The sequence below is a fragment of the Xiphias gladius genome, chromosome 8 (assembly GCF_016859285.1).
Source record: "Xiphias gladius isolate SHS-SW01 ecotype Sanya breed wild chromosome 8, ASM1685928v1, whole genome shotgun sequence".
NCBI lineage: Eukaryota > Metazoa > Chordata > Actinopteri > Istiophoriformes > Xiphiidae > Xiphias > Xiphias gladius.
Window position 1 is genome coordinate 28,462,553 of NC_053407.1, and position 23,904 is coordinate 28,486,456.

At 42.3% G+C, this 23,904-nt stretch overlaps 1 protein-coding gene across 4 annotated transcripts in view; it reads left to right on the top strand.

Annotated features, from left to right (window-relative positions):
• LOC120793623 (metabotropic glutamate receptor 8-like) overlaps positions 1-23,904 on the top strand; it is a 128,421-nt gene that overhangs the window by 94,837 nt on the left and 9,680 nt on the right. For 3 of the 4 annotated variants that reach the window (XR_005708008.1, XM_040133854.1, XM_040133856.1), the window contains 2 exons: positions 6,421-6,560; positions 8,460-9,395. Coding sequence is in view for 3 of the 4 variants with exons in the window: in XM_040133854.1 (XP_039989788.1) it covers positions 6,421-6,560; positions 8,460-9,395 (1,076 nt within the window). In the remaining variant the exon portion in view is untranslated. Of the gene's footprint in view, positions 1-6,420; positions 6,561-8,459; positions 9,396-23,904 lie in introns of those variants that run through there. The other variant, XM_040133855.1, reaches the window with a different exon arrangement.

Here is a 23,904-nt window from a genome sequence, read left to right on the forward strand (position 1 = left end):
TAGTTTTCAGGAAGGCTCCATGAGGAGAATACAGGAAGAAAACAGTTTTGTTTTTATTGCTTGATTCACTGACTTTTAATTCCCTGCCTCTGTAGCAGGTGGGGGAGAAACGGAAAGGTAATAGTAAAGCCGGGGGACTTGATTAATCATCACAGATACCTTCAGTATGTTTCAAAAATATACAGAGCTGTGAGTGGAGACTATGCTTGTGGTTTGGTTTGTTATAGTTGATAAAATGGAAGCATAGCTCTCCCGTGAGTCGGGCAAGGGACGTCAAAATCGCTTCTAAAAGTGCTTGATGTGTAGATTGCCCTTTAGACTCAATCATGCTTAGTTTCACTTCTTTTTGTTAAAAGGTTTTTAGTCCCCTAAACTTTTAATTACAAATGCATATGGACATCATTACATGAGACTGTGCAAAATGTATTTAATCTACTCAGTGAAAATAGTTGAAGGCACTGCTCAGTAGTTTGCTTACTGGGTGACTCTCTGACAAACGGTGTTAAATGCAGGTGAAACCATTTAAAGGTGACCCAAGTGGGCACATCAGACACCTCAGAAACCACCCCCAGGTTACCTTCTGTTCCAACAGCTTTCAATTCTCGATGTGTGTTTTTTCTCGTAAACACCGCCTTCTATCGCTCTTTCTGAAAAGCTGAACCTTTATTTCGGGGCATATGTTATCACAAAATCTTCTTCTACAAACCAACGGCACTTACCGTGATCTACCACGAATAAACATTTTGACCTGTCGACAGTTTTGCGGGTGTCAACTTCTCTTCTGTTTGGTTGAGCTTGAAGGGAGAAAAGGAAAAAAGCTTTCACTGTGCATGTGAGATAAAGAAATCCGAAGGGTGTGAAATACAAAAATGTCAAGGTAATTAGGTATGAAGTCAAAGATGATCAAAACTCAGAGAGGCTGAAGTCGGCCGAATAACCAGACAGCTAAATGAGGAGTGAAGGAACGTGAATAAATGTGAAGCTGCAGACGCCTGCTTCCAGAGTGAGGATGCAGAGTGAATGTGAATGTTGTAGAGGCATTATCAAACAGATGAATGGATGAGCTGCCGGGCCGCAGCTCTAACCGCCCACGACGTCCGCCAAGGTCCCTGGAAACAATCGATGCCGGAGGATCGGTTCAATAAAACTCTGAGACCTCGCTCTTCTGTGTTTCACAGCGACACATGCCTCCCGTTGGGGCAGGCGAAGCAGAGCGGCTGCTGTCGAATCGATTCAGGTCGAACAGGTAGATTCGTGGAGTATCAGGTCTCTTTCTGCTCTGATTTGCTGACAAAACTGCAGCTGTGGCATTACTGAGGCTGGAGGCAGCAGAGTATCAACAGCCCGGAAGTGAAGTCTACAACTGACGTCAAAACTTGTGAACACCGCGGAGGAGTATTTATGGTTGAAATCGCAAGAGATGGGCTCAGTGGAAAGAAGGTGGCAAAGAAAAGAGTAAAGAAAAGGTGAGAGAGGCTGAAAGAAATTGTAGTTCTTGGTGTTTCTGATGAAGAACCACTGCCAGACCTCAAACAGCGCTCTTTATCTTACAGCTGGTACTACAGCTAGCATATGCTAGCTTTGTGTCCCATCAGAGGCGGGGCCTAACGAAGGCGATGTCCGTCCATCAGACCAACTACGGGACAAATTTCCACAAAATTTACTGTGAACATTGATGGTCCTAGGGTCCACTCACCGGTCCACTTGGTTCCCAGAAATCCGGGATCCAAAATCCCTTTGGGTCCATTATATTCAGCTACAGTGCCGTTTGTGTGTGTGTGTGTGTGTGTGTGTGTGTGTGGCCCTCTGTCAAACACTGGGGACAAAAGCCCCATATGAATGCGGTCTGTGCGGTATGTTGCCGCTCTTTTCCATCACGGCTGCTCATCAACCAGTGGAGCATTATCCTGTTGGCAGTGTTGCTCTCCTTCCTCCGTTCAGGTCAGACCCAAACAGTTTTGGCCCCAGCAGTCTTTGCCGTGGTCCTGTTGTGTTTGTGCGTGTCTTTGTGTGTGTTTGTTGCAGGTCCGGGTGAATTTGCGGTAACTGGGAAACTGGGTAACTGGGATTCTCAGGATGCAGCTCTCTTTGCCATGAACCAAGACCTCTACACTTTACCTTATCCTCTGTTTTTTTTTTTTTTCGTGCTGACGTGTGCCTCACATCAGCCAGTGCGCTCACGCACTTTCCTAAATCCTTTGTTCTGACTTTCACGCATCATTGCATTCGATGTTATTTTCTTTCATTAATGTCAGTTTGTTATTTCCAGTTTTTTCGTGCGTCTCCCTTCTTTGTTGTGACCATTGGGCCAATCAAAACAAATTCTGTGCATGTGAAGGATGTGAACCCAGAACCCCTCTAATTATCCTCGGGCCTGTTTGGAAGTGGCTCTGACTGTCCACAGTTCTTTTTGTTTTGAGTCCTTTCTTTTGATTTGACATCGGGTTTTTCACGTCAGGTCTGTTTCCATAGACCAATACATTACTCTGTGGAACATTATATAATTTTTAAAAGGTGTGTTTGGACACAATTTTCTACCTGTAATCCTTGTTTTGTAAGCTCATACATTTTAAGTATGTACCCAAAAAAAAAGTCTGTTTTGACAGCTTCCATATTCAGGCTTGCGCTTGCAGGCTTCAGTTTTTAGATCTGAACATTTAGGTTTCTGCTGCAACTTTGTGCATTCAGTTCCAGGATCAAATGTGACTTGCACAGCATAGGTAGGTTTAAATTAAAAAAAACAACTAAATGAATAAACAAATCCTGGGGCTACAGCCCTGATCGGACAACCGTCTCTCTTAGAAATTACACTCATATAGTACTAAATTGATTTTCCCCAATTATGTTGCGATGAAAAACGTAATCTCTCTGGCTAGATTATGTTCAGAGGCAATGTTTTTGGGGTGAACGAAGCGCTGCATCTATGAACAGAACTGGACTTGCAGGGAGGTGCTCAGGGGTGGATGGATGGCATACGAAGCGCAGGACTTTGACACCAGAGTCCAGGGTTCACCTTTGGCTAAGGTTGGGGAAAGACTGTGCATTTGAACGGACTTTGTACTGGAGGATCAGGTATTTTGTATGCATCCCAAGCGAGTGCTCGACTTCAGAAATTATCGTGGTTAATTTACAACATATCATCATTATGTTAGTAGAAAATATAACCCACTCAGCATCCTGTCTCCTTCAAAACCTACATGCTGTTGCACACTAGTTGTATATGAACATAATTTCTAGGAGACAGGGCTCATCCTCTTGGGAGCTCAAAAATTCCACGACACTCTGACGAGCAGTTGCTGATAAATTTGTGGGCTGAAGTGCAGGACAGGCAGCATCACCATCTGCAGAATGAAGTGTAAGTTGCCCGTGCAAATGTTCTTCAGTTATATAAAATGTGTTATTTCTATCTAAATGAGCTAAAACATGTGAAACCAGCTGTGTGGTCCTTTTTAAGGGACTTGAATACCTCTTTATCGTGGATTCCACCGTAACGTCGGTTTTTTATTCTGCAGGGCAGATTGTTTGTTTGTGGGTCATCTTGTTGTGTTTAATGACAATGCCTGCAGCACGTGTCACCGCAGAGTTATCATGTTTACCGCGTGTTGAAAAGGAGCGAAGACATTATGTATGTATCAACACAGATTCTCTTCAGCGAAGTGGGGGATGGAGAGGACGAGGTGGTGGTGGTGGTGGTGGTGGAGGGGGGGGGGGGTTCACATCCTCAGGCGAACTGTGGTGATTCATCTCCACAGATTCTGATTTGTGATGCTTTTATTCATGTTGAAGAAAGAAATCGGGGCAGGATAGAATCAAACCGCCACCCACTCACTTCATTATAAATCTATTTCCTTTTTTTGTTGTTGTTGTTCTGCTCTTTGGCTCCAATCAGCTGCTTTTCCCCTCGGCTTCAGCAGCTCCAAACTAATCCACTTCAAGTTCAAGACTGCTGTCCCCGATGTTAAATTTGCCCTGTGGCGATGAATCCGGCACTACTGTACGATAACAATGCAATACAGTGAATGCAGCAGCTGAAGAGAAAAGAGATCCAGAGACCTAATTTGAAAACAAAACATCAAGTTAAGGAGGGTTTACTGAACCTCTGAGAGTTCTTTGTGATATTTAAAACACTCTAAAATGCAACATTTTGGTTTTTAAAATTTGATGCTTAAGTGTTTCCTGATCTCAATGAGGAAACAGATTATAAACATCTTCACACTCTACAAGGCCAAAAATATAGCACACAAATATTCAGCCCAATCCTGTCTCCTAAAAATTATATTTATTTTACTGCTACTTTGTTTTTGCCAAATACATTCAGAACTTTGACACCAGGCACTGGAGTTGACACTCTTGGTCCCACATGTGAATAGGCAACAACAAGCAACAGAACAGAGTTCCAAATCAAACAACAGACAGACACAGTTAGTGAATAGCTAGTGAACATAGTGGAGCGGCTAAAGAGCCAGAGATTTCACTCAGGATTTGGTGGAGACCAAAAACAGAGCTAAAAGAGACTAAACATGGACTTATTCATCAGGTGGACACAAACACCACTTTACATGAATGCTAATGTTTGCTAACAAGTTTGTGGTATTAACTTAAAAGGTGGATCTGTTGCCCCCCAAGTGACCTAAGAGTCAGCAGTTGCAGGTTTAAGGTTTTCAGGATCTCGCTACCTTAAAAAGTGTTTGCCTTTGATTCAGGGTAGTTTAAGGTTTCGAACATGGATACATAAAACAAGCTCAGTTTATATGTCCAGACATTGTCCCCCAATGTTTAAAAAAAAAAAAACAGGTAAAAATTTGATATAAAAAAATCTACAACATAAGAATATAGGTAGTTTTACCATGTATTCTTTCATTCATTTCTTGCAGGGATGATTAGCAGTTCAGTCACATTTACTCCTGTTTACTCCTGTTACCCCTGCTTTTTCTTAAGGTCAGCAATTTAAAAAAAAAAATAAAAAATAAATATTAATGAAAATCGGTGAAGATTAAGTGATCTGAAAAGGTTTTAAGGTTTGTTTGTTTTTTTAAATCAACTGTAGGTTCATGAACTTTTAAAGAAAATAAAGTGTCAGTAATCACTATAGGGAATCATTTGCCTATAGTGATGTAAGGTGAGAATCCAGTTTACAGGATGTAATGAGTATGTAAAACCTCTGAACAGGATTATTTTACTTGTTAATACAGTATGTGGCAGCTTTTGGCCTCACTGCTCAGGAAAAATTATGATGGAAACTGAAAACATTTGCGTCTGACTGAATTCACAGGTTGAGATGAACATTTTAGTGCCTCATGCTTTTTTCCGTTAAACTGCTGGGTGACTGTGAACAGTGTCAGACAGCGTGAGATTTTAATTTGGCAGGAGGGATTTCGTCAATAAGGAAACGCGACGTTTACCAGGTTGTTTTGGTGAAGAGCCGGCAGGGAAACTGTGATAAATTGAGTCAGACTGAGAGGAAAACCTGTGTCAAATCAACAGAAAAAAAGGATATCAGGAAGAAAATAAATAAATAGCAAAATACTGCTTTTATACAAATAACATAGTTACTGAAGACTTTGAGTTTGTCTGTCTGCAACAAGTGAAGGTCCTGGAGTTTGCTTGTTTGGATCCCTAAGACTATGTGTGGAAAACATGGTTTTGGGCCAGGCACTAATAGTGATACTTAACCCAAATCTATCTTTTGAGTAATGCCAGGTATGACTTGAAAGTACTGCTGATATAATCCTGATTCTAAGTACAATAGCAAAACAATATGTATTTTTATACCTTTAATGCATTACACACCGGACGCATCATAATAGTCGAGGTATAACAGCGGGGATGTGCTAATCCAGGAATTTAAATGTAATGATTGCTGCTTTTCTGGAGATTTAATCCAATCCACGTCAATGCCAGGAATAGGACAGTGGGGTATCCTGATAAATTGACAGTGCTGGTGTGTGTTGCCCTTTACTTTGAGGGATATAGATGCCTTAAAAAAAAAAAAAAGAGGAAATTGTTAAATGTAGTCTAAACACAAGCACTAAAAGCCTAAATAAATTACTGTGTAGTTAAGTTTAAAATCAGGAACCGTCTAATCATAGAATGAGTCTATAAGGCAATGAATATGACAAGACAATTGATGCCAACTCTCAGTGCTTGACATTTCAGTCGGGACCAAAACAACATTGAGATTTGATACCCAGTCCCAATTTTGAGAGTCACACATTTCAAGTCTGACCCGTGAAAAAGCAGGGGACAAGTGGCCCAACCTCAACAAACCAATGAAAAACACAAGCTTGGTGCCTAGATGTCGATGAAAATATTCTCTGGCCCCAGAAGATGTCAGACTACTGTACCAGGTAACTGAGACGCCTACATAGTCATGAGCAGTATCTGAACTCAGAGTCTGTCCTTTTTAATGTGTTTTTACAGGAAGTGCAGGGACTCCGGTCACCTTTAACGAGAACGGCGACGCTCCCGGACGCTACGACATCTTCCAGTATCAGATCAACAATAGGTCAACGGCAGAATACAAGGTCATCGGTCACTGGACTAATCAGCTGCATCTAAATGTGAGGACCACTGAACTCAATCTGTAACAGCTTTCCCCCGCTTTTTATTTTGAAGCCATTAAAGCCTGATCATGGAGATGGTAGTAATGATAATTTCAGGAATAAATAAATAACACTAATAAACCTAAAGGAGCTGATTATGAGACATAACAAACACAGAAACAACACAAAACAATCTCAGCTCAAGGTCCACTTGTCCGCTTAGTCAGGCCGTTTCAGCCGCATTACATGGTCTATGAAGATTGCTTAAGGGTTTGAATAGAGAATGGAGTTTAAAAAAATGTTCCATGTTTCGGAGCACTTTCAAGACTTCTCATTCTTATCTTGACATTGGAATCAGCAGTTGGACGAAACTAATTCAACACAACTCTTTAGATAGCTTGGTAACAAGCTAGTAAGTGCGCTTTGAAAAAAATTATGTTCCATAATACTCCATAAAGCATAAAAATAATTTTTTTGATGTTCATTTATATCTGAAGCTTTGCAGCAGGGATTTGCTCTGCACCAAACAGAGACACAACAGCAGAAATTAACATTTTTTTAAAAAATGCCAGTAATGCCAAAATTTCTGTTTTTTTTCTCACTCTTGAGAAAACCGAGAGTAGACTTGCAGATTGGCCCCCCCGCTGGTCAAGAGTCTAGTGGTGTTTGTAAAGTTTTAAAACACACATTTGGTGCCATTATTCAGAACAGACTTGACACAATTATTGGCACCTTCTGATGAATTTAAATTAGTTCCTCAAACAAATTAAAAAAATAAAACTCACCTGTGCTTAATTTTCCGTGTTGACATGACCTGAATTAACCAATGAATGATGGTTTCATTACATAAAAAGGGGCTGATTGTTTCCGGATTCTTTTTTAGCAATGGTGAAGCTGTCTGAGAGCATCAGACACGCTATTATCAAAAAAACATAACAATTCCAAAGGCTAGATGGCAAATCGCCTTGTAGCCTTTGGAATTGCTGCCTCTGGTACCGAAGGCATTGAGTGTATCAAAGGAATTGTGAAATTAGAAGATTACCAAGGCATTTTAGAGCAAAATGTGTTACCCAGCGTCAGAAAACTAGGTTTGAGGCAATGGTCTTGAGTCTTTCAGCAGGACAACGAGCCAAAGCACCAGCCAGTAGCACGAAAGAATGGTTGAAAAGGAAAAGATGGACTGTTTTAAACTGGCCAGCAATGAGTCCTGAACTAAATCCCATTGAAAACCTTTGGAGGGAGCTGAAATCTGCCATTGAAAAGGACTCCTGCAAACCTTAAAAAGAGTTTGAACGCATAGCAATGGAAGAGTGGCAGAAACCACCAGCAGACAGGTGCCAGAAGCTTTTAAATGGCTAAAAGGAACATTTAGAGCCGTTGTTGCCAAAGGTTCTGTACCAAATATTAGTGAAGGGCGCCAATATATGTGTCCGGGGTACATTTTGTGTTTGTATTAAATCACTAATATGCAAGTTTTTATTTTTTTATTTTTCTTTTGTTCAGTAATATTGGACATTTTAATGAAATAGTTTGATTTTACAGAATTGGATACTTTATTTCTGAAGATATTCTAAATTCTGTACTTAAAATTCAGGGGTGCCAGTCATTTCAGCTGGGTCTGTACATGGACATCTGGGAGTCCATCCTGTCCACTAACCAAACAACTAAAATCGCCTGTTTAAATATTCCTCCATGTTTTATAGTGTGTTTGTAGTGAGTCCAAACTCCATTTCACCAGTACGTTAACAGAGCCTGAAGAATCATCACTGTTGCTATGGTTACCTGAGCTCTGATTTAGAACAGTGGTTAAATTAAGATCTCGTTATATGATCATTGGGATGTTGCTGAGCTGTTTTGTTTAGTTTCTCAGTTTGAAGATCAATGTTAACCTGTTATGAATGAATGTTAACCCCTCAGATGGAGGCCCTGCAGTGGACCACCGGCGACTCCTCCCTGCCAGCCTCGGTGTGCAGCCTGCCCTGCCGGACCGGCGAGAGGAAGAAGGTGGTGAAGGGTGTCTCATGCTGCTGGCACTGCGAGCGCTGTGAGGGATACCACTTCCAGGCCAGTGAGTTCACCTGTGAGCTCTGCCCCTACGAGAAGAGACCTGACCAGAACCGCACCGGCTGCCAGCCCATCCCCATCATCAAGCTGGAGTGGCACTCGCCCTGGGCACTGGTGCCCGTCTTCATCTCCATCCTGGGCATCATTGCCACCACCTTCGTCATCGTCACCTTTGTCCGCTACAATGACACGCCCATCGTGCGTGCCGCTGGGCGGGAGATGAGCTATGTGCTTCTGACAGGTATCTTCCTTTGCTACATCATCACCTTCCCCATGATCGCTGCGCCCGATGTCGTCGTCTGCTCCTTCCGCCGCATCTTCCTGGGCCTTGGCATGTGTTTCAGCTATGCTGCACTGCTCACCAAGACCAACCGCATCCACCGTATCTTTGAGCAGGGCAAGAAGGCAGTGACGGCGCCACGCTTCATCTCACCTGCCTCCCAGCTGGTCATCACCTTCTCGCTCATCTCAGTTCAGCTACTGGGCGTCCTTATGTGGTTCGCTGCCGACCCACCTCACACCTTCGTGGATTATGGAGAGCAGCGCACGCAGGATCCTGACAACGCGCGTGGCGTGCTCAAGTGTGACATCTCTGACCTGTCGCTCATCTGCTCACTGGGATACAGCATCCTCTTGATGGTCACGTGCACTGTTTACGCCATCAAGACGCGTGGCGTGCCAGAGACCTTCAATGAGGCCAAACCCATTGGATTTACTATGTACACAACCTGCATCATCTGGCTCGCCTTCATCCCCATCTTCTTTGGCACGGCACAGTCGGCGGAGCGGGTAAGTGGGCTTCTCTGATCAATAATGTACTGTCATGGGTTATGTAATGTTGAGCCCTCCATTAGAGTTTATAAATGGAACCACACACTGTCAGCAGCATCTACATTTACTCACATGGCATGTCATTTAGTGTGACGCTGATGATACCATGTCGAAATCCTGGAGTTTGTGATGGTGAAGCTTCCAGTGCTGATTGAATCCCTCATTCTGCAGTTTCCAACCCTGATTTTTTTTTTTGGGGGGGGTTATCAACTAGTATCAATTCATCGTGCTTACTTCAAGAATGGCACTTAAAGAGTTTACAATAATAACAGAGGCAGACTTACCATCAAGATACATAGTCATTTTTGACACTACAGGACTCTGATTTTAGACAGAACTATACAAAAACTGCCTCTCATTTCTAGCCAGCAGCTGTCAGTTTTGTTGGCTAAAATAACAGCTGTTGCCAGCAGATATTAGTTCTAGCTGGATAATTAATGTTAGCTTTGTGAGTTGGTTGAAAATTCAGGCGGACTCGTTTTAAAATGAGAACCCAGTAAATTGGGGTCTTGAATATGTACTTCATGACTTCATACCCGACGTCACGCTAAAAGACTGAATCTAAAGCTAGCAGGTTCCAGGCTGAAGGTCAGCATCCTCATAGTTGATGATCCATTCAGTACAGCAGGGTAGAGCTAATTAGCCTCAGTATAGTACAGTATGATGAGGAAAAATGTAAAATAAGTGAATGCTAAACAAAGAAGAACAAAGGACAGCAGCACAGATTTATTATTTATCGTTCATATTTTCGAACAGTGTCTATCGCTTTTTTTGTTTTTTACCATTTTGGCGAAGAGGGAGCTGAGCCGAAAGGCAAAGCTTTCAATTTACCAGTCCATCTACGTTCCAACCCTCACCTGTGGTCATGAACTTTGGGTTGTGACCGAAAGAAGGGCATTGTGGATACAAGCGACCGACACCCTATCTCTAAGGCTGGGCTCAGCATCAGAGATAGGGTGAAGAGCTCGGACATCCGGAGGGAGCTCAGAGCAGAACCGCTGCTCCTTCATGTAGGATGGAGCCAGTTGAGGTGGTTTGGGCATCCGATTAGGATGCCTCCTGGGCACCTTCCATGAAAGGTTTTCCGGACACGTTAAACTGGGAGGAGAATCCCAGGATAGACCCAGAACTCACCGGAAGGATTGCATATCCCATGTGGCCTAGGAACACCTCAGGAGCCCCCAGGAAGAGCTGGAAAAAGTTGCTGGGGAGAGGGATATCTGGAAAACCCTGCTCAGCCTGCTGCCACAGTGACCCGACCCCAGATAAGTGGAAGAAAATGGATGGATGGATGTTTCGGTTTTAGGATGAGAACTTACTGATGTGCTTTGACACACCTATCTTTATCACAGGTAACATTGTCTGGGGCTGCTGGAGTGTAAACCTCCCCAAATCCAAATCCAGCAAAGAGCAGGACAAAGCTGCTAACGTTAACCTAAAACTCTGATCATCCAGGATAGTCCTGAATGGGGCTTATTCTGATGTAACCTGTAACCCCACAAACTAAAATAGTTAGCTAATGATGTTCTAACTCTTGGCCTTGAAAATAATGCTGGGTTAATACTAATGGTAGAAATAGCTGGTTAGCCGGGCTTATTTACGTCAGCAGCTTACTTTAGAGCGGACAAACATGCTTTCCTTACTCTTTGTTTGGTGCAGTGTTGTCTTGGAAATGCAATAAAAATTTACACAACCATCCTAACTCTTTGGATTCCGTATTACATCTCTTACATAGAGAGAGATACAAAGTTAGATGAGGGTGAGACTTCTGGAGTACTGCAAGCAGTCACAGGGGCTAACATTTAGCGGCTAATGGTCAGTTAATACCTCCAAACTGAACGCTGAGTGCTGCGTAAAGTTTAAACAACAATCATTTTCTGTCACTATAAGTTTTAAAGATTGATATTAAGATCATTCGTTTTCAGAGGGAGGACTGTCTTTGCAAACTAGAGTTTGGAAACACTCTGTTCTGACTGACTGATTGATGATTGATTAGTTTCTGATCACCGCAGGCTCTCCCAAGCCTGCTCTGCAGCCTCTCAACACAAAGCTAATTAGAGCCGAAATAATTTTAGCACATTCAGACAACAGTTTTTGGGTTGAGTTTGCTGTAAGCGAGGTGCCAGATGGAGGATTTTGCTCATTATCATGTCTGTGGGGAGATCTGGAAGACAGGTGGAGCAATTCACTGTGATTTCCTCTAAATATAGTTTATCAGTCTTTTTCTTCTACTTCTGCTCAGATACTAAGTATATTGTATGTATTTGAGTTGTTTTACTTTGATAGAGAAAGATTAAATTAGGAAAACCCACCGTGAGGTTGAAATGGCTTTTAACAAAATATCTCAACGACTATCAGACGGATTGCCATTAAATTGTGTATAGTCTAGATGAAGTTTGCTCTGTTGAGAGGGAAAAGTAGATGTTCAAACTTTCCATGAACCTAAGCACCTATAGGATTTCTTGTTCATAAAGTCTGACAGTTTATTCTTAACCCACAATCTCAATTCATCCACTTTGAGTCCACTTTGAGCAAACTTAGTGTGCTGATGAGGACGGTGTAGGTTTGTTCACGCAGAAAGCGAAGCGAACATTTGCGTCATCCACGCAGATTTGACTACTGTCTTTAAAACAGCACCAGTTCTCAAACTACACCTGCACACAATTTTTCAAGGAACTTGGCAGGTAGGTTGTTCCAAGCATCTCAGAGAACCTGCCCCAGTTCTTCTCTGGATTTAGTCTGTCTCAGTGTCCGTCGTCTCTTCATGTAATCCCAGACTGACTCCAGACCATCTGCAGACAGTTCTTGATGACTCTGGCTGCATGTTTGGGCTCGTTTGCATGCTGCAGAATGAATCTGGGACCGATCAGACGCCTCTGTGATGGTACTGCGGCTAAGATTATGGATAAGAATCTAAATGTCTAAAGTGCCTACAACTTTAACACAATACTGTATATGTTAGCTGTAAGCAAGTTAGACAAAAGACACACTGACTCTGTCTGTGGGAGTGTGTGTTTGTGTTCAGCTCAGCCTCTCACTGAACTCAGAAACTCTCGTTCTTTCTGTTTTTTTTTTCCCTCCAGTCGGTCTCCTTTTTTCTATCATCACTAGAAGTTTATGAAGCAGATTCATAAAACCCTGGGATTCACGTGAATCTTTGCTCAAATTGAAACATTTTCAGCCGGCGTGGGTTTCGTGTCCAGTTCAAGGACAACATCCACATCTCAAGCCAGAGACCATGTTTTAACACAGACAGGTGATACCAACTCTTGAGCCAGTTCAATTTGCTGATAAGTGAGATGCAGTCGGTAGCCTGAAAAATGTAGTAAGTGAACCTTTGAGCTCAGGTTATTTTTTTACACAACCTTAAGAACAGCTGAGGAACTGAAATGTTATGGTTTCTTCTGATACCCTGATCTAATAAAGACTATAAATGGCCAACAGGTTTCAGTTTTACCTTGGGTTATTTTTACACAGCGAAATGACTCAGAGTGGCCATTCAGACATGCTCAGATGAAGATTACATCAACGACAGAGGTATCACATTAAGCAGCCCCCCGGCTGGCCTTCAGCCCACCCCCCAGGGCTTCAGAGAACAGAGGTCTGCAAACAGGAGCCACTTCTTCTCCAACAAATCTCAGGTTTTTACTGAAAAACCGCAGCCAAAAGAGAACACATTTTTGTAAGAACACTTCCCAGTTCATTATATGGAGAAAAACAGCAGACAGACTGCTTGTTTTCAAGCCTTGGGGCATCCACACGGTTAATTATGGAGAAAAACACAACAAACACCTCGGGCCTCATTATTCACTGAGCATTGTTGTGTCTTCTGTTCCTGGTTGTTGTCAAGATGCAAATAACGTGACATGTTCCATTCAAATTAGACCAGGTAAATCAATAAACACCTGTAGATCAAGTAAACATTGAAAATTTAGATCCAAGTCTGCCTCCTTCACGCCTGAGTTGATTTTTTTTATTCAGTGAAATCACCAAAACAGAAGCCACCTGTTACCACAATACAGGACCATTTTAAAATATCTTTAAATGGCAGTAACCAATATGGATGAAAGTTATCAGAAAACTATTCTTACCTTAAGTTGAAGCACTGAAAGAAGTTGAAATTGCAGTCAGAGTAGTGGTAAAGCACGGTGAAGATTCTGCACTAAACAGAGTTTTGTTGAGTGAAGTGTAAGTACTGAAAGTATTTGGAATAAATTGTGTAAGTAGATCACAGTGGATCTATGTTTTGAAAACTGAGCACACGGATTTCTTTACTTTATACTGTAACTATTTGTAGCTTGAAGCAGTTTATTGAAATAAACTTTTGTATGTATTAAGTCTGGAAAAGTTTTTCCCGCTACTGAAAAAAATGTTCAGTCTTTGTAGATTTTAAAATCTCTTTACATATGGTGGCAAATTTGAAGCACTGAAAGAAGTCGAAGTGGCAGTTAAAACAGATTTATTGAAATGGCAGTTGAAATGAAGTTGGAGTTTCGGTTTTAGTCTAATCACTAAATGAAGCTGAAGTGTCGGTTTGAGTTTAAGAGTTGAGTGAAGCTGAAGTACCAGTTGAAGTGAAAGTGCTGAAGGGATGGGAGAGTAGGTTAAAGCATGATCTTCTGACCCTCGCTTGGTGAGGGTCCTGGTAATTGGGGAGTTCTTGGTAGCTTCCAGGATTTACAGAGATGTACTCGGTTCTTTTTATCCCGATAGAAGACCACAGCTAGACGCTTTATCTAGCACTGATCGGTGACGTTAATGTTCGATGCTGGAGGCACATTTTTATCAATATCACGAAGCTTTTTCCAGCAAGGCAGCTCTCTACATTTCTTAATCCAACATCTGTCTAAATTGTTCAGTTTTGGACACAGAATTCTCATCATGTTACGTTGGGGGTTCCCAAGCAGTTTCTTATCCAATCTCGGTAATTTAGGCCATATTGACTCCCTCTGCCCTCAGTCGCCTTTTATACCTGCCTATAGAAGCAGTCCATGAATATTTAAATTGGTGTCAGAAGCTCTTTAATGGATTTTGTTAAATAGTGTTAGACTTCCAAACAGCTCTCCATCTTCTCGATGATTTTCTACTCATTGACCCACCAAACGGCAGCTTCGGTTCCTCTCTGGCAAAATTACGACTCCTGCTCAGTCACCTCGGCGATCCGCTCTCAGATGAAAAAAATATTGGTCCCGCGACAAAAATTTAGAGTTTGCAAGCATCACTCCCGATGATGTTGCTGAAAAAATTGCAAAACAACAATTACCCTCTCTTCTAGGCCGCCTTAATTTTGCCATGTGCATAATTCCACAAGGCTGTCCTTATTTCTAGGCTGTTTGATTTGGCCTCTTCCGTCCCAAATTTGCACGACCAAATCTCATGGATGAGGACTGCCGTTCTGATTTAAAATTTCGGTTGCTTTTGCCAGATCAGTGGAACGGCATTTCCTTTTTCTATGATGAAAAAGTGCACTCCTCTGGATCCATTCAGTTTTTCACAGATGTAGCTCAATCCATCGGTCTTGGGGGCCCCTTTCAAGGCCAGTGGTTTGCCAATAACTGGCCTACCTAATTTTCTGAGCTAGATTTTTTCCTCTGCTTTGTATGAGATTTAACCTCATGCAGTCGTCTGCCGTGTTTGGGGTCCTTATCCTTCACCTTGCAAAAGTTCTCTTCAGGTGTAATCTATCCCCTCAGCAGTATTTATGTCATTCATGTAGAATAGATGCTGCCACCTCTGCTGCAATGCAAGGAATATTCTTTGGCCTCTCTTTTGCAGCTGGGCCGCTGGTCTTCTTCTGCCTACTCCTCCGACATACGTCCAAACTCTGCCTCAGTACTAGCAGCTCAAAGATCTCTTAAACCTTGATTGTCATGTGACTGGTCGTGGTGTCGTGGTGTCTCTAGCATTTCTTATGATTGCTGTTTCTGTCCTCATCTTCTCTTTTTCTCTGTTTCTGATCATTTATTTCTTTATTGCCCTGCATCATTTGGCTGTTTTCCCCTGCATCGTTGTTAGTAATTTTCTCTTGCATCCTTGCTGGCCTTTTCCTTTACATCATTAATGGTTATTTCCCCTGCATCGTTAGCCATTTTCCCTGCATCATTAATAGCGATTTCCCCTGCATCACTGTTCACTATTTACCCTGCAACATTTTTGGCTATTGTCCTTGCATCTATGACAGATGTCCCGTACATCGTCACTGGCCGTTTCCCCTTGGCTGCCCTTATTTCCTGGCATCACTGCCATAACTAATTCCCATGCATTATACTAACTAGTGCAGTGCCCGCTCGAAATGCGCTCGTTATCTCGTTAATAGTTAAATATTCTCTTCAATCATCTAATCTTCATCATCTCATTACCATGTCCCTGCTGTGTTCTGATATTGATAAGAGTAATAGACCCTATTTGTCAGATACCTGATCAAAAAATACCGGACCGCTATTTCAAAAGGATCGCTGTGACACATACACTCACTTGCCAGTTTATTAGGTACACCTAGATAAAACTAATGCGGTATAATACAACAGGCCTGCAATAAATCTTCATGGGAATTATAATAAAATTATAATAATTAAGTGGATCCTATTTATATGAATGAAGGTTGACAAAATATTAGGAACACCCCTCAGTATAACCCACCACAGTCCCACACTTTAGATGGTCCTGTGCGAGGTTTTGTAGCTGCAACTTGTTTCCCGGCTAATTCACGCTTTGACCGGGCAACGCCGTTGTTTTAATTGATGACGTCAGTTACGCGGATGAGTCGCGCCAGCCTTAACCGACTGTTGTTTAATGTTTCTCTCTTTAACCTTTACAAGAACCGCTCACCCAAAAACCTTGACAGTCCACACTGCACTTCCTTGGGTCCTCAGCAATATACACGTGAAGTTCGAAGTCGGTCGGATGAGCGGTTGTCAAGAAAATCGAAGGACAGACAGAGATTCCTCCATTTATTAGTAGGGTGTTTACCCTCTCCATGAATGCTGACCTCACTTTCTTCTCTTTTTATGCTGGTTTAGTGCTGTATAGTCAGGCAGGGTTAAGTTTCTACTCTGTGGGGAAAGTTTCCTTCCTGTTGGAAGCACCTAATTCTTAGGATAGCATCCCATGGTAAACTACTTCCTGCTGGAGTTTAAGCGCCAGGGTCTTTTCCGCCTGTTCACAGTGCATCTAATTTTACTTCAGATTTTCTCAATCTTTCATTTTCATTCTCTCCTGATTTGAAATTTTTAATTTAAGTGCAATAACTGCATGAAGTGAAAGTGCTGAAGCGAAAAAAATATTCAACCAAAAGAGGAATTAAAATGCAAGCACTGAAAAGAGTTGAAATGCCAGTTAAAATGGTGGCAAAGCGCTAAAAGCAGTTGAAGTTTTATTGTAAGTGTATTAACTGAATGAAGCTGAAGTGATGGTGCAGAAAGAATGAAAGATTCTGGGCTTTAAAAAGTCTGTTAAACACTGACAGGAGATGAAATGTCAGTTGAGGTTTGTGAGATGCGTTGAGCTGAAAGCGTCAGTCCGAGCGTGAGTGAACAATTACAATTATCGTGGTTCAGAAAACAATACGTTCGCAACTTTTTTTTGTTTTACTTGGCAAAAAATAGATGAAATAAAAAGGTCTGTATGGTAACTCTTTAACTCCCCCTATTTACAATTTATGACCAGTGTTAAAACACATTTATTAATTAAAGGCTCCAGCGACATGTTTATATACTTTTTAAGGGCGAACAGGGAGGGATCTTCATATGGATGATACAGAAGAGAAAAAAAAAAAAAAACACATGAAATCAAACAGAAAGTGACTCCAGCACAGTTGGTTTACAAGAAATCAGAAGTAAGAAAAGCGTGAAGTCGTGCTGGAGCTGTTCTTAAATCTAAACGTCAACAGTCAGGAGGTAGACGGCATTAAGGGCTGTAAATACACAGAAGGTGAGAGGGCAGCCTGTTCGTTGCTGTTGGTCGACTTGTCACTTTGTCATTTTACGTCACTGTAACTCCCAGTCTGAACGTTGTCTCAGTCAGGTTTGTTCAGTTTTTTACGTCTACAAATAAAACCTGGAGCCAAAACAACTGGAGTGAAGAGAAAGAAAATGATCCAAATACAAAACAAGGCTGTCAGATGTTTGTTAAAACCAGGTGGAAATGGCTTCTTAGTTCTTTTCCGAGAGGCGTTTTTGTTATCTTGTCCAAACTCTTACGCAGACGCCGATTCTTGGGAAAAACTTGTGCGTACTTTCACACTACTCCCAAACTTTTTAGACCCTCTGTTGCCTTATTCAGAAACATTTGTACTCTCTACTCAGCATCCGTAACTCTTCGTCTCTCTGCCAGAATCCTCCAGATTTTAATGACTTTTTTTTTTTTTCTATCAACAGAAGAAGTTTAACTCCATAATGCTATACCGTATATCCACTACGGACAAAACCAATTTCCTGGAGTTTCATCGTCAGCATTTTACTGACATACAGCAGGTGAAGGTGAAAATAAAAATCGTATCATTTTGTCACACAACATCTGGTTGTTTTTTTTTGTTTTTTATTTTAGGCATCACTGCTTTTCTGATCGAAAGGAGAAAAGTTTACAGACGGATGTCAATTTAGAGTAAACTTTTTTTTTTTTGTAAATGAATTAGATGTGACCAGAGTGTCTCAGGGTAACAGGAGATTGATGTTGAGTTCAGTTAATGATTTCAGTCTCCAGGGAAAACCCAGGCCCGGGTTCCCTCCCGCCTCATTCTCACTCTTTCACTGACTGAGCTTCTTATCAATATTAAAGAGGTTATTGATAGCGATGGACGCGATCGTTTACCTCGGTCTGTCGCCTGTTCAATACACACGGGCTGCTCAATGAAGCAGCCAGTGATGGAAAGTAAAAGAGTACATTTAATCTATTGCTGTATTTTCGTAAATGTGAAATTTTTCAGGTACTCGTACTTTGCTTTGTCATTGTAGTTCTTACTCTACTACATTTACTGTACACTGTACAGTGAACTCCAACTCGACGAGCTGCTACATTCCAATACATCTTACAGTGTGTTAAGGCATCTGAAATGTCTAATAATCCTCTAATGGTAACACTGTTACAACACTCTGCTCTGGTACATTTGCATTTGAAACCTTAGTACATTTGGCTCAAACAATACTTCTGTACTTGTACTCAGTGTTAGGCAAGTTACTTGAAAACTATAATTATAGTACTCATTGCACATTACTCATTGAAAAAGTAACGTCGCTAATTGCTCACCAGGAAAAGTAAAAGTACTCATTACTCATTACTTATATTACTCACCTCCGTCAAAGGTGCCTTCGCACAACTCCAGATCCTCCACACCCGCGCGTTGCATCTTGTACTTGAGTAAAACCACCAGAACTTTGACTTTGACTAAGAGGCACTGTTGCGGTTTTTAGGCTTTTGGTTGTGGTTCTAAATCATCATCGGGAGCAGGCGGAGGTGTCAGGAAACGGTTAATAAATACCAGTTGTGCCAGCTGATTGCTCAGTTGCATCAATTAGGCTCATCCGCTAATGCCAGATGCTTATTTAAGAAGTAGGACGTCCCAGTGTTTACTTACTTTACTTTACTGTAATCTGTTTCTACGGACGTATTTCAACTATTACATAAAGGATCTAGTTTCTGAGGAGGCAGGTAACATCTAAACGTCTCCGAACCGTTACTGCTGGGAACCTTCTCTCCTCCTCTCTGTCATATCTGAAAAGCTGTCACAGCCACAAATGGGAGTGACGCATTAAAGCTCCCCATCAGAACGCCTCGTTGAGCTCTGCCCTAAAAAACAGAGCAGCTATTGATGTCTTCAGATCTTCATTTGTACTTGAAGTTTCCAGGAAGTTGTACCTGCGTGACCGCAGTCGATGCAGATGACGGCAAAGTGTTTCTGTCATCCTGCTCATGTCTGTTCTTTGAGTGAGAGATTCAGTGTGGGTACACACTCATCTGTGAAATGTTCCCTGTCTGATCTCTACAGTCAGATCGGTCTTTGATGCATCTGAATGGACAAAGCTCGCCGACACATTGAAATGCTTTGTTTGTTTGATCGTTTCGGTTACTGCCTTCACTCTGTTTGCTTATTCTCAAACTTCGTCCCCGCTGGCCGCCGTTCTGACCAGAAACCGACCCGTACAAAAAGAAAAACCCAAGGATAATTAGACTGCATCCATAACGATGGTCGACATGACAGCGCCCCGAAAGTAAAGCCAAAATGTTTAGGTCGCCTCCTGGTGGCAGGCTGCGGTATCGGTCATAAACCCTGCCCCCTTCATGTTAGCAAATGGGACATGGGCCAAACTAAAAAAAACAAAGTACGCGTCTTAAAATGTTTTTCCCAACGATGGTTTCTGTCATTGCAGGTGGTTGTTGTTACGCTGATGGACAGTATGTTCTAGTTTTCATTTTCCTAATAAGTTTGGCTTTATTTGGTTAAATGACGCTTTAAAAATGGGGCGGGATGTCACGGTTTGACAGCTGTGATTGAGCTCGCGATTGAGTCCTCGATACCGCGGATACCCGCCGACCACTACTGCTCCGGCTCCAAATGACGTCGCCGGCGCAAGATGGCAGCGCCAGTAATCGGGGGCGCATTTTGGGAGGAAGCGGAGACACGTCGTCCATCTTTCCATACAGTCTTTGAGTAGCGGCGGCGGTCTGCCCGTGTGCCGGCCACAGCTGAGGCCAAAGGATTAATAATATGCACATCAGAGGGGCAGGGCCTTGAACGCACCACTGGCTGCCTGGGGAGGCGTTCACATTCACAGACAGGTAGACAGAGAGAAGTCAGGGCCGCTGGAAGAGAGTCACGCCGCCTCCATACATAATGAATCAGGAATTGATATTCAGCTGGAGGATCCCAGAGAAGATTAACATGCAGCCTCCACCCACTGCAGGCCCTCCCGGGAATCCAACTCCTCTGACCTCAACTGAGGAGCTACTTTATCGTATTAATATGCCAACGGTGACATTATCAGTGTTGTTATCAGCATCTACAGCCAACTCGCAGCGCCAGGGTTTAGCTGGGAGCGTAAAAATCACAGAAAAAGGGCACCCACTCCTCCCTGACACATGTATTTTACATCTCCACATGCAAGACACCCAGATTTTACAAACCTCACAAGATACATGGAAAAACCGCAGAGGTGTAAATCGAACAGCTTTGGAGTCATGGGGACATTTTTTTTTTTCCTCTTTTGATGACTCTAGGCTAGCAGCTTGCCCCCGCGTCCAGCCTTTCTGCTGAGCTAGGCTTAAAAATGTTCCGGATGCACCGAGATGAAACCGATCCGTCTGAAACATCTGAGCCAAGAGGGTTCACCTAAATGTTAGACTCCCAGTGCTCACAGGGCTGTGGTGAATGGATCAGAGTGCTGACTCAACATCTCGTCTCAAAACTCTCCCCGGACTGGACGATAATGGCCCCATAGTACCGTTTCAATGACATTAAAGGTCATCTGACTCCGCCGCAGCCAAAAAAAAACGATTATACGGAGACATACCTGCTGTAATGTCATGTAAATGCTTTAAATGGCTACTTCAGAAGAAATTCAAACCATAATTAGGAGCAAATCTTGAGGATTGAAACTTAAAACATTGATGAGAACCAAGTCATTAAGAATTTCAAAGTTAAATTGACAAAATTTAATTACTTTTATAATTAATTTATTTAATTATAGGATATTTAGTAAAATGTGATTAATGATAAATTAAAATGTTGTACAGTATTATTAAGGGGTAAACTCTGTTTAAATCGGATGTCCTGTATCGGTATACTTGGTAGTCCAGGAAAGTGAAAAAATACAGATACACTGTACTTATAAATTTAAAAAAAAAAAATGCTCATAGTCAGAATAATTACAATACATTCAGGACACGCTTTCGTCCGACAGACAAAGCGAGAAGACATTTAATAATGATCTTCCATGCTGTACAAAAACAAAAAGTTCTTTTAATAAACTAAAGGCAAGAACAAGCACATAAATTATTACTCTGTGTGTCATTTGTGGGGCTGCAGATAAGAAAGGAGGCTAGTTTGCTGGATATGTGTTAAGATACTCGTTTATGTCCAGATGAAATACTTCATGATGAAATCACGGTGTAATTTCTCGACTTTGTTTGTAGAGTCTTTCTAACTCCACAGATCTCAGTGAATTTATCTGTCAATTTATTCTGCTTCCGTTAAAAAACAAACAAAAAAACAGTGTGAGAGCAGCCATCAGCTTTGCCGCGCTGCTTATCTTCTTCGTGAGCCTCAGACTCGTTGAGAGAAAGTCAATACCAGCCACAGTGTTATTGCCTGCGCCTCCATAGCTGTCGTTTAAGCCGCGTTTTTTATTTCGTGTGAGGGGGGGGGAAAGGTTGCTCCGGGCCAAATGAAGAGGAGATATTACCAGTTTACAGCAGAGAGAGAGAGATGAGCAGGAAGGACATGAATCCTAATGCCCCAGAAACTGAAACTTCTCCAGTCTGAAATCTGACAGGAGCTATACATCAAACAGTCTCATCTGCCAATAAGATCTCACCGCCGCCACTTTTCTATTAAGAATGAGGAAAAAAAGAGCTACGTTGAGTTTTGCTGATTTCACTACATTTGCTAATATTAAACGTCCACGAATGCTTGAAGAACCGGGCTCCTTAGGTGCTCGGTGACCTGGTGGTGCCTCTCGGGATTTCTGTAAGGTGCCCTCGGCTGAACACGAAAGGCTTCTTCTGTCCGGGGGACCGATATGAGGAACTCAAAATGGATCAAACTCAAGTTGAAGAAGTTTTCAAAGAGTCATCAGTCGTGTAGTCACGAATGATCCTGCGCTTGTCGTTGAGTTTCGTGCCAATTTTTATAGTGCAATCATTTGTGTTTTTTCCTTTTTTTTTCGTACGTATTATTTTGGTGAGTTTTGGGTATTTTAAAGGCAAATCAAGAGATTGGTGTTGCAAACTATATCAGGCTATACTTGCTGTGGTATGTGGCCTCGGTTCCTGCTGTATATCTATAAAAATCAGCATTAATATATAAATAAATCTTGTATTTACTAGTGATTAACTGTAGTTCACTGCCAGTGGAGCACATCAAACCGGCCCTTAAATCACTGCACTGCCTTCCTGTGTGTCAAAGGACAGATTTTATAACGTCTATAAAGCACTAAATGGTCTTGGGCCTAAATACATCTCTGATATATTGGTATGCTACGAAGCATCTGGACGCCTCAGGTCACCCGGGACAGGTTCACTCAGGGTTTCCAGAGTCAAAACCAAGAAAGGTCCGGCAGCTTTTAGTTTCCGTGCCCCCCCCCCGTGGAACAAGCTTCCTGAATACACGAGGTCTGCTAAAAGTGTAAGCTCGTTTAAATCAGGGCTTAAAACATTATATTGCATCCGTAACCTCTTTAACAATTTATTTACTCGTTCTTATCGTCTTTTAAAAGCAATTTCAACGTGTTCTTAGTGTCTTATTTCTAATATATTTCCATGCCTCTTTAAAACGCTCTGAATTGCCTTGTGTCTGAATGGTGCCATAGAAATAAAACTTGCCCTGCCATGCCAGAGCTGGTGGTTGAGTTTCCACTGTGGCCAATTGGATTGAAAATTCGCTAAATAAATTCCCTCTGTATTATCATACAGTGTATGGACAATGTTGACTCAACCAAGTAACCCCACACACAACCTTGCGGATTTGCTTCACGAACACGGGTCTGCTGTGGCCGATGCTACGAGCCGTCCTCGTATAACTGGAGGAAAAGTTGTGTCAGGGAGAAGCTGGCAGGAAAGCAGGTGGACCCAGTTCAGCAGTTGGGATGAGAGCCGGCACCGACAAGTCTCGGTGTCTTTAAGTGCAGGTAAGAAGGGAGCGTGAGATAAACAGGCGTGGCGGTGCGGGCGTTGAACCGGGTTGTAAAAAGCGAGAGCTGAGGCTCAAGGCGAAGTTCTCGATTTAGCAGATAATACACGTCCCAGCCCCCGAGCCTTGGGTAGCGCCTAAAAGAGAGAGCCTTCCTGTGGACGTTTTCCGGGCAAGCCAAGCGGGAGGAGGCCCCTGGAGCAGACGACACGCTGACGGGATTATTATATCTACTCAGGCCTATATTGACAAACCCAAACATTAACCTAACCTCAACCAAAATAGTTTACTCTAACCTGGCAGACACACCCACCATTTTTCTGATAGTGCTCAGCGGAGACACCACCATCCCCGAACTTCCTCATTCTGAAACAGTTGAGTCTAAATATCATCAGCGAGAGCTGGGAGGACATTTAAGGATTTGCGGGATAGTGATTTTTGTAAATTTCACAGGAACTCATTTGAGCACAGAGATGTACGGAGGATACGGCGCTCAGTGTTTTCCACAGATCTCATTTCTTTTTTTTTCTAAAGAACTTGAAGAGACTAATTTTCGCACTTTAAGGCACTTTAGCCTCACTCCAACAAATAACAGACGAGTGACATTAAAACTGCAGGAACATCCAG